Raw genomic sequence first — 18,346 nt, 5'->3', positions numbered from 1 at the left:
CAACATATGTATTTCTGTCAGTTATACTCTTATAACTATTATAATCCACAGCAAATGAAATGCAAAATCATAAGTACTATAAATAACAAAATAAACAAACACATGAATAATATATATGTAAATTTCTGAGGCCTGGGAAACCCTTTAAGGACATTACACCATGACTGTAAACATAAAAGCAGAAAAAGCAACTTGTTAAATATTAAAGTAATGCTTCGGGCAATTTAAAGTGGAAGTTAACTGCATTTAGCATTTCCGATATCAGTCTTCATTTCGAACTACACATAAAACAACAGAGCTGGATGCTATTTAATAATTGAGGCTTCTAAAATCATTTAAAAGGCATTATCCATGCTTGTTTAGTTTCCTTTAGAGCACAGGCCGAATGACCTGGGAAAAAGCTACATTATAGCAGACGCCTCTCATGCACAAGGGAATAATGGCTAATTTTAAAATTACACATAAAGATGTCACTTTGTCCGCTTGTTTGAATGTGTAAAAAGCTCTGTCCGTAAGAGCATTGTGAGAAGAACATGTAATCACACATAAAGACCCGTCTTGTCTGAAGTGTTGATATTCTCTTAAATTAGTAACGTTGCCATTGTGTAAAAAGAAATGAACGTATGAGCTTGTCTGGAAACCAGAGTGGACAAAGTGCGTAAAGCTAACAATTTTCATTGCTGTAGTCAATATTTTAATGTTCAACACCAGTAATTAAAACATTCTCATATTTCTGAATGAAATGTATTTGTGTTTCAAGGGTGGGGGTGGGGGGAGTGGAAGCAAACATAATGCAAATTTGGAACCATTAAGGCCTGGTGAAAAATGTATTGAGGGCAAATTAGCAATCCAGAAGAGATTAAAATGATCAGGAATGGAGCAAAACATAGTCCCATACTTCTCTAAACCACATGAATAAAGAATTGTGCTGCTGAGCGTCCTTGCTCTAAATGTGTCTTTTGTTCCAAAATCGATATAGATGGTAGCACAACCCATTTTATTTTGTTTTTATTTTTATCCAGTTTTGTACCTGATAATATTCAAGGACATGTTTGAATGATCCGCTGAGGTTTAAAACCTTAAAAACTTTAATTGTGGGCGGTGCAGTGGTTATTGGTCCTGATATTATAGACCTCAATGGCTATGACTATGTGAACTATTCAAACAAATCAAACAAATCAAACTCATATACTCGTTTTAGCACGTCCATGGGTGCAAGTGCATGTATGAGAAAACGAAAACTGCGTCGGGCTAAAACTAGCAAAAAACACTTGTGTCACACTGTGCTGGGTGTATGATATGGGTCCTGTATGTTCAGTATATGTCCATGTTTACATGACATGAAATTGGAAGACTAACACTTGCAATGATAAATGATCCACAGTTTAGCCCAGATAGACTGCTACTGTGCTCACTGTGTAAAGAGTTTTGAAAAAGTGACCTAAGTATTGAGAAATGTGTCCTTGTGATTGTAAAAAAAAACTGTAATAATAACAGGAACTTAAATTTTGGAAGAAAATGTGTGCCTTAAAGGTTTATGTATTTACATTCGGTTTCACAAAATAATATACATATACTGTACACAAACAATAATATATATAATCCCCATAAAACATGGAAATTCAACATGTGTGTTTTGTTTATTTGTAAGGCATTTTTAATGTTAGGCAGTTGATAGATGAGAAGAATGCCAAGTCACAAGCCAGATTTGAAACTGTGTCTTCTGTGTGAACAGCTTGTTTCAATTTAGCTGGGCCTTGGGTACTTCTAGCCACAGTACTGTATTCCTATGTAGCTTAATTTGTCACATTTAATTGCACTTTTCTGCAGAATTTGCACTATTAAATAAGTTGATACCAAATGTTCCAGGGGCAAAAGCAACTGAATCAATTTCTGCTGTATTGCTGAACTGTGTTGCAAAATGAAGGTGTTTAACAAGGGAAGTTGTGTGTCTTTGTAAGTTTCTAGAGGCTGTAGTGCAATATCCTCCCAAAGCGTCATTTGGTATTCTAGCGTCACACTCTAATAGAACACACCTCTCACAAACATAATGAATGTTTACTGGCAAAAGGTTAATATCCACTCGGCACAAAATGAATCAACACTCTATTAATGAGACTATTACCAATAATGATGGATAGAGAAACTAGACACCTCCACAGCCAGGATCATTTTGGAGGTATTGATTAGTGGGATGATGCATTTTTAGACATCACTGTCTTGATAGCCTGAGGGGTAAACCGAGGCATTGTAGCCTAGCGCAAACCAACAGACCGTGCTGTAACTACAACCTGTTGTCTTTTCGCACACATACTGAAGTGTATAGTAAAACAGTGCACAAAAATTAACAAAAGGATGTGTCCATAACAGTATGATATATTTATGATATTCTATACAAATAAATTCATTAATTTCAGGAATATTTAATTTAAGGATTATCTAATTTAAGGAATAGTTCATCTAAAAATTAAAATTTGCTCAAAATGTACTTACCCTTAGGCCATCCAAGATGTAGATAAGTGTTTGTTCATTAAAAACAGATTTGGAGAAACTTATCATTGCATCACTTTCTCACCACTTGATCCTCTGCAGTGAATGGGTGCCGTCAGAGTGAGAGTCCAAAGAGCTGATTTTTAGTTTGTGATAACAGGCCAACTGCAGTGGTTCTGATTCATTCAGTGGAGTGAATGACTCCGCCTGTAGTCTCGCACAGACCAGTCCATCTCAGAACCACACGCCATAAAACCCCATAGGGACAAGCAATTGGAGGACAGCTTTGCATGTCTTTCATGCAGCAGATCTCTGGTAGGGTGTATCAAAGAGGTATTTCTCTGAAAACACGCCCTGCATACCTGAGGGATTGAGCAGAAGAAACTGTTCAAATCAAAGGCTAAAATTAAGACTGTAGGTTTTCTACAGTTTGATCCCTATGAAGTCTTTTGGAAAGATGTACGGGTTTAGGATAGAAGAAAGTGCAGTTTGCTTTTAACTTATTTTTATTTGCTTATTATTTATTTGTGTATATTTTATTTTCTAAACACCTTAGTGTCTCTGTTCTTTATAACTTTTAGTACTAATACCACAATGATGTTAGAGGCAGCACTGCCAAACATTGATGTGAATCAGCATAATTGCTTATTTATATTATGCTGATAGTGAGTTTTAGAGATTGTTCTATGCAAGTATTAAAGGATTACTCCAGAATTACAATTTCCATCATTTACTAACCCCTATATGTCATCCAAGATGTTCATGTCTTTCCTTTTTCAGTCGAAAAGAAAATTAATTTTTGAGGTAAACGTTCCAGGATTTTTCTCCATATAGTGGACTTCAATAGGGATCAGCGGGTTGAAGGTCCAAACTGCAGTTTCAGTGCAGCTTCAAAGGATTTTACACAATCCCAGCCAAGGAATAAGAGTCTTACCTAGAGAAAGGATCTATAATTTTCTAAAAAAAACCAAAAAAAAAAAGTACATACTTTTCAGCCTGGACTTTTTTTAGAGTTGACTGAACTTAAAATTTTAAGGCAGCCAGGTTACAAATTATTTTAAGTTGACTCAACAAATTGTTTTTTACAGTGTAGTTGACATGGTCCCTGCTGACATTCAGGGATGTAGAGGTTATCTCTAGGTGTTGATCCACCATCTAAGGCTGGGTATGGACTGGAACCGGGGGACTGCAGTGACCCTCTGATCTAGATACAGACTGGATCTGGTGGTTAAGGTGACTTCGGAATAAGAAAGAAATAGACTAGCGTAGATGCCATTCTTCTTACGATGCAACGAGTACATCAGGTGTTACGGGAAGTGTTCCCGGTTCTGGTTGACCTAATTCAGGGGTGCCCAACCCTGTTCCTGGAGATCGACCTTCCTGCAGAGTTTAGTTCCAACCCTAATCAAACACACCTGTCTGTAATTATCAAGTGCTCCTTCAGATCCTAATTAGCTGGTTCAGGTGTGTTTGGTCAGGTTTGGAGCTGAACTCTGCAGGAAAGTCGATCTCCAGGACCAGGGTTGAGCACCCCTGACCTAATTAATGCAGCCTAACATCCTTCAACTGTTTTGGATTATAGAAATGAGTTATGTGTAGGCCAAGTTAAAGAGATGGGTCTTTAATCTAGATTTAAACTGACAGAGTGTGTCTGCCTCCCGAACAGCGTTAGGTAGATTGTTCCAGAGTTTGGACGCTAAATAAGAAAATGATCTGCTGCCCACAGTTGATTTTGATATTCTAGGTATTATCAAATTTTTGAGAACGCAGCAGACGTGAGGGACTATAATGTGATAAGAGCTCGCTCAAATACTGAGGAGCTAAATCATTCAGGGCTTTGTAAGTAATTAGCAAGATTTTAAAATCTATACCGGGGTGGCGAACTCTGGTCCTGGAGAGCTGCAGCCCTGCAGAGTTCAGCTCCAACCCTAATTAAAACTAATCTGCCTGTAAGTTTCTAGTAATCGTGCAGACCTTGATTAGTTTGTTCAGGTGCATTTGATTAAGGTTGAAGCAAAACTCTGTAGGGCTGCAGCTCTCCAGGACCGACGTTCGCCACCCCTGATCTATACGATATTTAATAGGGAGCCAGTGCAGTGTTGACAGAACCAGGCTAATATGGTTATAATTTCTGGTTGTAGTAAGAACTCTAGCTGCTGCATTTTGGACCAGCTGGAGTTTGTTTATTAAGTGAGCAGAACAACCACCCAATAAAGCATTACAATAATCTAACCTTGAGGTCATAAACGCTTTAATTTTCGGTATTTGACACTGAGAGCATAAGTCATAATTTAGATATATTTTTGAGGTGAAAAAATGCAGTTTTGGAAATACTAGAGATGTGGCTTTTGAAGGAAAGATTGCTGTCAAATAGCACATCTAGGTTTCTAACTGATAACGAAGAATTGACAGACATCAAGTATTAGACAGTGTTTTAGGTTGTTGTACATGGAGATTTTAGGTCCAATAATTAACACCTGTTTTTTTTTGGAATTTAACAGTAAGAAATTACTCATCACTCAATTTTTTTTATCTGAACTACACAAGCCATTAGTTTTTCAAATTGGTATGTTTCGCCGGGCCGTGACGAAATATAGAGCTGAGTATCATCAGCATAACAGTGAAAGCTAACACCATGTTTCCTGATGATATCTCCCAAGGGTAACACTTAAAGCATAAAAAGTAATGGCCCTAGTACTGAGCCTTGAGGTACTCCATACAGCACTTGTGATCGATATGATACCTCTTCATTCACTGCCACGAATTGCTGGAGGTCAGACTTTTCCAAGTCTGTTTAAAAGAATGTTGTGGTCAACAGTGTCAAATGCAGCACTAAGATCCAGTAGCACTAACAGAGAGATACAACCACAATCAGACGATAAGAACAGATCATTTGTAACTCTAATAAGAGCAGTCTCAGTACTATGATACGGTCTAAAACCTGACTGGAAATCCTCACAGATACCATTTTTTTTTGTAGGAAGGAACATAATTGTGAGGATACTACCTTTTCTAGTATCTTTGACAGAAAATGGAGATTCGTATCAATGTCTTTTTTATATTTTTATCAACAAACGATTTAGATTTTTAGCCCCCTTAACCTACCCCCACCCCCAAACCTAAACTTACCCATTTTATAGCAAATATAAAAGGATATAAAATGTAACTGACCAAAACATGCAGGGAAATGACAATTTTAGCAACGATATACAATAAAAATATATTTTATAGTCGCTAATTCCACTCCTACCTCTAAACCTAACCATAACTCTCTCTATACAGTAATAAAGAAAAACATGACAGACAAATAAGTGCAATCGCAATCATTTATTTATTGCAAAAATGTCAGTACCAAAGCAGTACCAAAAAGCAGTCCAAATGACGATGCGTTGCATCTGCAGTCCGTAAAACCTGTTGTTTCTTGATGTGGCACTATCTGAATTTGTAAAATGCACTTCAGTGCAGTTTTATTGCTGTTGCCTGGGAGGAAGTTGAAGATCGCCGAATAAAGGCTTGAATTTGGTCCGTTCCTCGCAGTCGTATGGATTCTCAGGATCTGGATTACAGTGCACAAATAAAATTGTTTAATTCTGTAATTATGATGCGTGTTTGGTGTATTATATGTTTCTGTTGTTAGCCACAGCATGTCGGAGAAAATGCCTTTTGTGTTCCATCACGTTAATATTACATGAATGGTTAAACGATTGCAGAAATGTTATTTATTTTAAGGTTTAAAGTGTAGTCTTGTGTAACATTATGTAGGCCTGTTCTTGTAAATGAGTGGGCAGCAGAAATCACACAAAACAGAATGAAATATTATAATTTTATATTAAACGATTAACAATTTAATAATGCAATTAACATACGGTATGAAACATAAGGTCACTGGTATGACAACTAAAAACAACAATAATGAAATTAATGACGCAATTTCAATATTCATAAGGATTCATTTTTAGGTGTCGTCAATACGTCGATATTGTGCTCTTAAATGCTGGAAATACGTAAATATTTGAGCGCTTAGATGCTGTAAAAAGGTCAGTATTATACGTTTTAGTGTCTGGAAAAACGTAAGTAAATGTACGTTTTGTAAAACTACATTTTACGTAAAATGCATACGAATTATCATGAGATCACGTTGACTTTTTAACCACAAATGCTCGTCTTGCACTAGCTTGCATGCATCACGACATGCATTACGTCATCACGTTTCCAACAACGAAAGATGCAACTTGAGCATCACACATTTCTCTGCCACTAAATCTTTTCACGTTGCGTTTGCCATGCTGATGTTTACGCTTATCTTTTGTCGTCTTTAGTCTTTAGATCTTTTCTGTTTCTTCGGCCAAACACTTTCTGATTCCATAATTGTCTCAACTGGTAAAGTACAATTTGTACAATGTACATTTTATAAAGTATTCAACTTTATTGTCCTTAAAGTTTGTTCCACAGTGATAATACCTAAAATCATGCAGCTTGTTGAAAAGAGGTGTGATACTGAGTTATGCTTTTCACTTAGTGGGCTATAAAACAAGAAAATCCTAATCCAAACCATATGGGGTTACGCTGTTTTGATTTTTGCCATATATAACATATATAAAAAAACATATACAATATATTAAAAACAATAAATAAAATCGCTTCTAAAGGCACGAAAGCAGTGCAAATGTATGCTCAGTGATTCATGCTATGAGAAGTTTACCTAGTGCTTTTGTTCACACGGTGGATATTTGACTCCAGCACTGAAGCCCTCCTGCTGTACTTTTGACAATATCAGAGACTGATTTAAATGTAAAACCTCAGGTTTAGCTCTGGAATAACAGTGTCAAAAGAGGGTAGGATTTGTATTATCCCTCTTTTATAATCGCAAAGGACACTAAAGAAACGTCTCTTGTCGGAGCGCAGGAATGAAAGACTGTAACGTAATCGAAATTTAATTCCTTTCAAGTTTTGCTTCTTTTTTTCCCCCGGACTCTCAGAGGTTCTTGTTTCTTTTCTCACTGCACTTCTGAGCCTTCAAAGCTCTTGTTTCTATCTTTTTGCTCACTGAGTCAGCAAAAGCATTGCCAGTACATAACAGCAGCACATCAGCTCTTTCACACACACACACAAACATGCAGGAGGCTCAGACCTTGGTGGCTCTCGTTCCACTTTTATTTTCTCTTTGAAAAAGAATTCTGGCTGCATATGTACATTATACACTTCTGATATTTACATCATAGCAGATTTTTTTTTCTGTGTGCAAATACATAGAATATTCATGAAGCTGTACATTCCAAAATATCTGCAAGAACCTAATCATTGCCGCAGCTTATTCAAACCTCGAGTATTTTCACACCAAATACTCATATCTTTATTTTTTTTTATCTTCACAGTGTGTTGATTGTAGTCTCGTCCTGGTGAGTAATTATCCTTAGGAAACTAAAGCAAAGGTTTACACCATGTCCTAACCAGCACATTTCCAGCAAAAAGCTAAACTGCTGTATGTTGCGACACAATTACCCAGTCATAATTTTTTGATGTTTAAAAGAGTGCTGCAGGAATTATATATATTTTAATAGGCCAGCCTGGAGGTCAGCATCAAGCTGGTTCCCTCAACAAAAACCCAGTAGGATTTTTCCATTGGCTTTTGGATTATTGCAGAAAATAAGCTCTGTGACCAACAAAGGTTTATGATTCTCACGTTTTGTTAATCATGATGTGTTCATTACAAATTAACATAATTTTTGAATTCAGAAGGCTAAATACAATCATCAAAAGTAACCATGTCAAAAAAACAAAACAAAACAAAAACAAAATATAGCTGCAAGCAGCGATTACCAGGGTTCAGGCGCTTTAAGTCATTTAAGCACATATGAAAAAATACATTATTTCACAAGCTTGTAACCACCTAAATCAATTATTTAGAAAAGCATTTTTGGTAAATCCAAAATTTAGCATAGAAATATGATGTTTTTTTTAAATGTTTATGACTGTTATGGCGTCATCTGTGGTCCGATCCCCTTCAAACTTTGCATCATTGTTTAGAATCACCTGTCACATATGCTCAGCAGGTTTTGTGAAGTTTTAAGTTTTCCTTTAGGCTTTATAGGTCTTTACAGTACTTTGGGTAAATTTGTACAGGCCTCTGTATTTTCTAAATGACCCTGTTATAGCTTCCTAAAGGGTAAATTAAAAATTTTTTTTTTTTTTTTTTTGGAGAATTATTGGCCTAGCAAATCCAGAGAATTGTACTGCAGTGTTTTTTTCCAGACTGAACAAAAAACCTAGGACTAGTTCGCAAAAATTATTATTTTTTTTTTCAATTTGATTGATAGCAGTGGTTCTAGAGGCAAAGTTGTCTGGAATGAGGAGTTCTATCATATGATACAAATATTGTTTGTATTTCTGAAAAACCGAGCGACGTACAATCGTTTATGCCCTTGAAAAAATATGATATCAGTGGCAGATTTCTTTCAAATTTCTCTTAGACACTTTGGGGCCGTGAGTTGAACAGGCCCATCAAGTTTCATTCCAATCGACCTCCATTAACCTTTTCTGACAGGTGCTCAAACTTCGTCGGCCAATGGCGGCCATGTTTTTTGAGATACACCAATGTCCTTGAGGACACTTGTGGCACTTTGGACCAAGACATGTTGGTAGGACAGATGTTTGCACAATTATAGCCATTTTTATGTTTTTCGTATAGCGCCACCAAGTGACCAAGCTCCGTGATTTTTTTCCTGTGATTTAGATTGAGCTTTTACATAAGTGTTCTGAGTTTGGTGGAGATATCTCATTCCATTCAGGAGTTATAGGCATTTTACTAAAAGTGGCCCTGCCCCTTTCGAATGTTTCGGCACCCCTTTGCGATTGCAAGTTGAAAGTTCAATTATTTATTTATTTATATTTGTCTATTTTTTTAAATTATTGATTCTCTCCAGAAAGTCTTTCTACTAGCTTGCAAAAGTAGTTTTTTTTTTTTTTTTTTTTTTTTTAAATGTGAAATGTGAAAAAATCACAATCAAGTCAGAGGCGTGACAATCATTTTGTCCGGCATGAGGATTGTAATGACATAAGACACTTGAGCCTGTGACTGGCAGTTTAGGTGTTATGAGCAATTTTGTACTTTCATGACCTATTTCAAGCATTCAAAAAAAAAAAAACTAAAAAAAAAAACCTAAAAGACAATGGAACTGGAAGTGAAAAAAACAAACTTGTTTCCACGTTTCAGGACTAATTCCTGGAGCACTCTATATATAGTTTTGAGGAGCAGGAATTTGGACCAATGAAATTGTATTGTGGGCAGGGCTACTCAGCATGACACCACAGAAATAGAACTCATGACACCTGCAAACCATCTCTTGTTGTGAAAAAGCGAGCAGAAACCTTTTAGCAATTTATCGCATCATGCCTGGTTAGGACACAGTGTTTGGGAAACCATAATTTGACATTAGTGCTGCTTGGTTTGCACAAATCATTAAAAAAAAGGATGAAGGAGAGAGAGAGAGAAAAAAAAAAGCAGCCAGTCAGCTCCCACCTGTCTTACTCCAAAGATCCATTGTCGAGGGAAGAATGGAGGTGTGTTACATGGAAGAGAGAAAGTTGAAATCAGAGCGCTTTTCAGCAGAGCACCAGGGGGATAGCTACACAGCTGAGGCTCAAAGCAGAACGGGTGACCTGGGATATTGTGGTTCAGGCTTCAGTGTTCAGTCAGGGGGATATAAAAGGGCAGCACAGCGCTTACTCTGATTGAACCAATTGCTCTGTGTAACTATCTCTCAGGTCTGTCATTCCCCCCGGGCGAAAAACACACCAGCTCAGCACTGAGAACATACAACAAGCGCCGCATGGCCAAAGAGGTGTGCGGAGGGAGGGCCGCTACACGGCGAGGGATGTGTATTAAGACTGCGTTTATTGATTTATTGGCTGCATTGATTGTCGAAGTTGTTAAATAGCTCAGAGACACGGCAGACAGACTGGATCGAGGGGGAATTCGAAAACCATGTGAATGCCAAAGCAATGTTGAATGGACATCGACACCCTGTTATTTTCTTATCAAACAAGCCAGATTCGTGCAAACCACATTTCTGCTTTTTTACCTGCGGAATAAGTAAACTTGGAAAGTGACCTAAGTTCATTCTGGCCTGAATGTTTGTAATCAATTAACGTTGGAAGTAATAAACTCTAAATGCGAGGCCAGTGAGATTTGCTTTATCTCCGTTTTTGTATCCTGAGGGTTTACTTCAAATGTCATAGCACAAATGTAATTAATGTTTTCTTAAAATTATCCAATGGGCTGTTTCATTTAATCACTGCTTGCTATTCAAGTAACGCTCTTTTCAGCTGAGACTTGGAGTCGTGTGGTTTAAATGATCAGATAGCACAACACGGATTTAAATTGCCAAATAAATAAGTATCGAGTGGTATTATAGAGTAGTTTTAGGCATGAATAGGTCATGCAACAGTGCTTTGCATAATATTTAAATGGATGACAAGACCATCTAGGATGAAGGCAATTGAGCAACATTGCTGTGGGTTATGAATGGCCAAGATTTACCCATTGCCAGATTAATACTGAAAAACACTTGGCTCTCCGAATCAAGTGCACAAGATATGCTCAGTATATAACAAAATCCATTATAGTGTGTTTATGAAAACAACATGGCTTTTTGGTAAAAAATAAAGCATTTCGCATCAAGATCAATGCAGTAATCCCAGAAATATCATTTCCATACAGTGGTTCTTTAACATGAACCTGATATGCATCCGTCGGGTTGCACATTGAAAAATCTCACTTCCTTGATGATTTTCACAGACATCTCTTTTAATGTCCCATTCGTCTATAATGACAGAGGACTTTGTTACAGCAGATGTTTGGTAACTCCCCGCTGCTCCCTTCACCAGCATTGCTGCTACACTCATTATCATGTTGCTGTATCACTATGCCAGCGACTGCTTAAAAAAAAAATGTGGAGGGTTAAACCCAAGAATGGAGCATATGTGCAACACTTCGGATTTCTTTGAAGCCGTGAGTGTGATAATGACAGTTTTACTGGCTGTGATCAACTCACATAGAGAGATGGCATCACTCTTGAGGTTGTGATTAATGACACACAATGGTGCACAGTGTCAGAAATAATACATAAAAAAATACTAGATATTGCGATACTCACTCACATACCATAACACACATCATTCAGACCTGACATTCTATGAATCCACACTCACACGATGAAAATAATTCTGCAGTTCTGGTATTGGGAAGTTATACATACTGTATATAACCTTGATACCGTTTTGTATATACCACGGTAATGAATGATTACCATATTAAAAGTCTAAGACACCTCAAAGAAAACATGGTAATAGCATGTTTGTTTTATTACCATGAACAGCACACAACCGTTCAAAAGTATGGGGTCGACAAGATTGACAAGAACTAATCTTTTAATACATTTGTTCAGCAATATGTGACCCTGGACCACAAAACCAGTCATAAGTGTCAATTTTTCAAAATTGAGCTTTATACATCATCTGAAAGCTGAATAAATATTGTTAGGATTGAATAATAGTTGGCCGAGATACAACTATTTCAGCATATGGAATCTAAATATTGAGAAAATCGCCTTTAAAGTTTTCCAAATTAAGTTCTTTGCAATGCATATCACTAATCAAAAATTCAGTTTTGATATATTTACAGTAGGAAATTTAAAAAATATCTTCATGGAACATGATCTTTACTTAATATCCTAATAATTTTTGGCATAAAAGAAAAATCTATAATTTTGACCCATACAATGTATTTTTGGCTGTCGCTACAAATATCCCCCAGCGATTTAAGACAGGTTTTGTGGTCCAGGGTCACATATGATTATTAGAATAATTTGATCAAAAGCAGCAGTAAAGACTTTTATAATGTCACAAAAGATTTATATTTCAAATAAATCCTTTTTATTGATTAAAGTATCATGGTTTCTATACTACCAGTCGAAAGTTTTTGAACAGTATAATTTTTCATGTTTTTTTTTAAGAAATCTCTTCTGTTCACCAAGCCTGCATTTATTTGATCCAAAATACAGCAAAAGCATATATATATATATATATATATATATATATATATATATATATATATATATATATATACGCTTTAAATTGATCAACAGTGATGATAAAGACATATATAATATTAGAAAAGATAATAATGATAATAATAATAATAATAATAAAATAATAAAATTTTTTTTTTTTTTTTGAGCAGCAGTTCAGAATATTAGAATGATTTCTGAAGGATCAAGTGACTGGAGTAATGATGTTAAAAATTCATCTTGAAATCACAGGAATAAATTACATTTAAAAATATATTTAAATAGAAAACAGTTATTTTAAATAGTAAAAATATTTGGATATTTTACTGTCTGTGCTGTATTTTGTATCAAATAAATGCAGGCTTGGTGAGCAGAAGAGACTTCTTTAAAAAACATTAAACATTTTACTGTTCAAAAACTTTTGACTGGTAGTGTATAAACTTTTCAAACAGCTCAAATTTTAACATTGATAATAAAAAGAAATGTTTCTTGAGCAGAAATAATATTTCACACTATTATTGTTTTGACAAATAAATGCAGCCTCTGTGAGAATAAGACTTCTTTTGAAAACATTTTAAAAATCGTATCAACCCCAAACTTTTGAAAGGCAGCGTAAGTGAACACTTAATCAAATTGAAGAATTTAAAAAAAAACTGCTTGTAGAGCATTAATTCAAGCTAATTTATTAAAGTTGTAAGGTCCAAAAGCCATTTGCCTGGAAATAAATATTTTAAGATGTGAAAAATTCTAAATATATGCAGTACAACCGTCATTCTGATAATATATTGCATACTATAATATTAAATATATGACATAATTTAAAAAATGTATAAAGAAGCATAAGCTTTTGGACCCGACTATCTGAATTTTTATTAGCCACAAAACAAACCTGCAGTATGCATAAAATTGGGCAGAAACAGCTGAAACTTTCTCATTTTGGAGGATTACTGTATCGATAAGATCTGCATTTGATTGTAGTTGTTTCTAGTGTTCAGAATGCACAAATAACCTCAGTTATTAAACTCAATTGTACTGCACTCTCTGCTGGTGTGCGAAAAATCGAGATCGAGAGAGATTAAAAAATAAAACCCTCAGGGTGACGGTGGGTAAGGACACTTAACTCATCGCATGCATCATCATCATAGAAGACATGATTCGTATAGCAACTCTTTCTGAAGAAAATGAATAAAATCCTCTTCTCTTGACAAATATAAATATATTTATGTTCGGGAGAATATGTACAATAACGTTTGCCATCATAAACACCATTGGTATTGGGGGGTTGACACACTGTAAAAAACAATTTGTTGAGTCAACTTAAAATAATTTGTTACCCGGCTGCCTTAAAATGTTAAGTTCAGTCAACTCAAAAAAAGTTCAGTCAACTTAAAATGTTAAAAAAAGTGACAACTTGGATATTTGAGTTCATTCAACTTAAATTTTAAGGCAGCTGGGTAACAAGCCCAGCTTTTAAGTTTAACAAACCAATTTTTTTGTTGACTCAACTCAAATATCTAAGTTGTCACTTAGTACAACTTAACATTTCAAGTTGACTAAACTTATTTGAGTTGATTAAAAATTTTATGGTTGCAGGGTAACAAATTATTTTAAGTTGACTCAACAAATTGTGTTTTTTTGTTTTTTTACAGTGCAGAGCAGATTAGCACTCTCGCTATGGGTACACACACTTTCGCAAAGACAGCAAAGATCGATTGGCATGTCGAAGCACAGATCGAGGGAACGACGAGGGGGCTTTCGGATATGAGAAGGCTGGTGGTGCGGAGAGCAGCGGCGGTTTAGTCCCGAGAGCCAGGCGAGTTGCCATCCTCCTCCAGTTCCCACTGAAAGTTTTGCCCTGTCATTTGGTAGAACATCATGTTAAAGGGCTTGTAGAATTTGTGCAGTCTGCGGATAACATCGGGGTCTATTTTGGGGTGAGTTCTGCCCTTGGACTTGCCAAGGCACCGTGGGGTACTGCTGTCCTCTGGCTTCTTCAAGCAAGGGAATCCCTTGGTTTTATTAAAATAGAAATGTTTGTCAGTAACAATGCGCTTGAGTCCCAGGAAATCCTGCACCTTTGCCATCTCGCCGGCCGGATCAACGATAAGCCGCTCTCCGCTGACAAAGTGCATCTGCGAAAGCGGGAAGTACTGCATCCAGCTCTCTAGGTGAAGCGCGTAGATCCCTATTCGCAGGGCGCTCCACGATGCATCGATCAGCCCCAGCGTTCGGTTCTTGAAGGCCAGCACTTCGAAAGTGGGAATCTCAGGCCTCTTGGACAGCGTCTGGGTATAGTCCGAAATGGCTCTGGTCACCGGATTGCGGACGACTATAATGAGCTTAATGTCTCTCGCCATCGAGTGGATTCGCTTCGGGGCGCTGTTTGTCACAAAATAGCTGGGCGTCTTCTCCATCGTGATCTGTCCCTCCAGAGTCGACGGCATCAGCTCCCTGCAAACACCAGAAGTGAGAGAAGCAAATTAGTGTGAAGCAGTTAACACGACGCACTGTCTTCATTATTAAACGCCATACCCAAGGACACGGTACGTGCAAAATTGATTCAACTTGTAAGTGGTAAATTATTTGAAATCACACATGAAAATAACTGTTATTATCACTGGACATAATGTTGCAAGTAGAAGCATACAGCTAATTACAGCCATAGAGTAACATACAAGAGATAAAAGCCCAAAGATGAAACGTGTACGTGTATGAGCACTCGTTGCTTAATTGACTCCATCTGTGTTACTCCTGGCACTGTTTTGGAACTTTAATAACGAGTTCACTGCATATCATTAATACTGCTGAGCCTGGGGTATTGTTTTATCATACATTTACTCAGAGTGTTACACTCTGTACCCACCAAGTACAAAGGCTTTTTATAACTTTTTTTTTGTTTTTTTTAGGTAAGTTTGGCTGCAGTATAAAATCATAGAAAAATAAATAAATAAATAAATAAGAAAAATTGATAGCAATCTGCAACTTTTATCTAACTAAATGAATAAATAAATGAATAATGCGTAAATATTTTCTCTTCTTCAATAACAACAACAAATTAATAGCACACTGCAACTTTTATTGAGCTTTTATTTAGGTATCAAAATAAATAATAATAATAATAATAAAAAATTGGTAAATATCAGATATTTTCTTTTCTTTGATAACAACAACAAATTAATATTTAACTGTTGAGCTTTTATATAGGTTTCAAAAAAAGACACAACAACCAAAAAACAAAAATGAAATAACTAATTAAATAAATATCAGACATTTTTTTCTTTACAGTTTTTTTCAGTCGCTTTGGTGCATTTCTCAAATCAATTGCAAAGAAGTATGTGCATTTCTCAAAACAATTCGTACAAAAAGCACAACACAATGGATTACCTGCAAAAGCCTGTAACTTACTCAAAATCTTTAGTTCATCTATTAAAAGCAAGTATGCATGTCAGTGAACATATCAGTGCCATCAGAATGAAAAGTCTTTGTGTCATTGTTCACAAACAAGATAGTCAAAATGCTTAGTCATGTTGTCAATCAAACAGTGTACTCTATTAGCATTACCTGATGTAAACTATAGCAATAGTTTGCATGACAGTCACTGTATTGAAATGCAGAAGGCTGCAATTTTTATGTGTGCCATATATCCATTTCAAAAGTACAAATGTACACATTATGTGAGATATTGATGGAAAGAGACTGGATAGGACAAAAAAAGAAAAGAAAAAAAAAATGCATTACAGAGTCATTGTGATAGACAAGAAAAATAAATATCCCTGATAGTACACATACATCACTAAGACGTCTATTTTACGTCTACATTTACATCTGCAAGATTTATTTTTTAGAGTGTTCGTTCATCTGCACGTTTCCTACCAGGTGTCCAATAGACTTTTATTAGATGTCTTTACTGTAAGATGTTTATGATTTAGAGTGTATGTAAAACTGACATCTTACAGATATCTGTCAAATGTTTGTACATGGCAGATGCACAAAAGCGAAAATACAAAATTAGAAAGGCAAATACAGAAATCACCCCTTAGGCAGAACTTTGCTTTTGTATACAGCACTGTATGAGGAATTTCAGAGAACTTGTTTGTTACTGTTTAATCTACATTCCCTTATTAGTGGAAGTCAAGATTCACCTGGACAATGCATGGCAAATTTACAAATAGACTAACAGGAATGTGTAGAAAATATACTTGACAGTTTATGACAACTATATCAACCATTTTGCATTTAATGACTTATACGATGAACTAATGACTAGATGTTTTGAGGACTAGATGACTATATAATACATTTTGAGCAACATGACACTAGCAACTGATAATGTAGGAAAACGGAGACAAATGTACATAATCAATTGCATGAATGTACCAAAGCAATCGCAACTTGCTCAAAAGAATGAGAAACTGCTATTATGATGTGCACAAGTGACTAGATGATGTGGAAGTCGAGAATTTCATTTCAGATTTGAGAAATGCACCAAAGCGACTGAGAAAAACTGTAATAACAACTACAAATTAATAGTAAACTGCAACATTTGTTGAGCTTTTATCCAGGTATTACAATAACATAGTCTCTAACATTTACATTAAATATTTAAAAAATGAATGTTTCAAAAACATAGTGATAATATTCCACAGCTGAATGTTATTTAATCTTTAAAATTATTATTATTATTATTTTTTGTAAGTATAACAAATTGATAGTAAACTGCAATATTGACTGAGCATTTGTTTAGGTATCTAAATAAATAAATAAACAAATATTTGACATTTTCTTTTCTTTCAAAACAACAACAAATTAATAGCAAACTGCAACATTTGTTGAGCTTTTATTCAGGTATTACAATAACATAGTCTCTAACATTTACATGAAATATTTGAAAAATTAAAGTTTAAAAAAAAAAGTATTTTTCACAAATATTAAATGTTTAAATTAAATAATATTTCACAGTTGAATGTTATTTAATCTTTAAAATGTAATTTTTTTGTACGTATAACAAATTGATAGTAAACTGCAGTATTTACTGGGCATTTGTTTAGGTATCTAAATAAATAAATATCTGACATTTTCTTTTTTCTTTTCTTTAGAAACAACAACAGATTAATAGCAAACTGCAACATTTGTTGAGCTTTTATTTAGGTATTACAATAACATATCTCTACATTTAAATGAAATATTTTAAAAATGAATGTTTCAAAAACATATTGAAAACAATATTCCACAGTTGATTATTATTTAATCTTTAAACTGTTTATTTAATTTTTTTGTAATAAGTCTAACAAATTGATAGTAAACTGCAATATTTGTTGAGCATTTGTTTAGGTAAATAAATAACAATATCAAAAAATAGCAAATGGCAACATTTGTTGAGCTTTTATTTAGGTACTAAAATAACAGTCTAGACATTTAAATGAAATGTTAAAAACATAAAAAACATAATCTTAAAAATGTATATTAAAAATAATTATTAAATTACAAATGGAATTTGAATTCAGAATAGTTATAAACATGATGCTGTTTATAAATGTATTAGTTATTATGAAGAAATGCGAAACTCATGCTTGACGTTATTGATTTGACTTTTGATATTTGATATTGCACTTTGATTTAAACACATTTTGACACATTTTTTATGATATATTTACAGAATACATGTGGTAATGATGTTTCTGAAACAAAGTGCTAACAACAACAACATAAAACAACAACATATGTTGCTGCAGCATTGTTCAAATATGTTTTAAAATCCAGACATCTGTCAAACATAAAACAAAAACATT

At 35.0% G+C, this 18,346-nt stretch overlaps 1 protein-coding gene across 1 annotated transcript in view; it reads right to left on the bottom strand.

Moving 5' to 3' along the window:
* Window positions 1–12,607: 12,607 nt before the first annotated feature.
* Window positions 12,608–18,346, bottom strand: part of hs3st4 (heparan sulfate (glucosamine) 3-O-sulfotransferase 4) — a 130,118-nt gene continuing 124,379 nt past the window's right edge. The window contains exon 2 of the mRNA XM_051099298.1: window positions 12,608–15,008. Within this exon, the coding sequence (XP_050955255.1) occupies window positions 14,354–15,008 (655 nt within the window). The 3' untranslated portion in view covers window positions 12,608–14,353. The remainder of the gene's footprint in view (window positions 15,009–18,346) is intronic.

The sequence above is a fragment of the Labeo rohita genome, chromosome 3 (assembly GCF_022985175.1).
Source record: "Labeo rohita strain BAU-BD-2019 chromosome 3, IGBB_LRoh.1.0, whole genome shotgun sequence".
Classification (NCBI taxonomy): Eukaryota; Metazoa; Chordata; class Actinopteri; order Cypriniformes; family Cyprinidae; genus Labeo; species Labeo rohita.
This window is presented reverse-complemented; position numbering and strand designations above follow the sequence as displayed.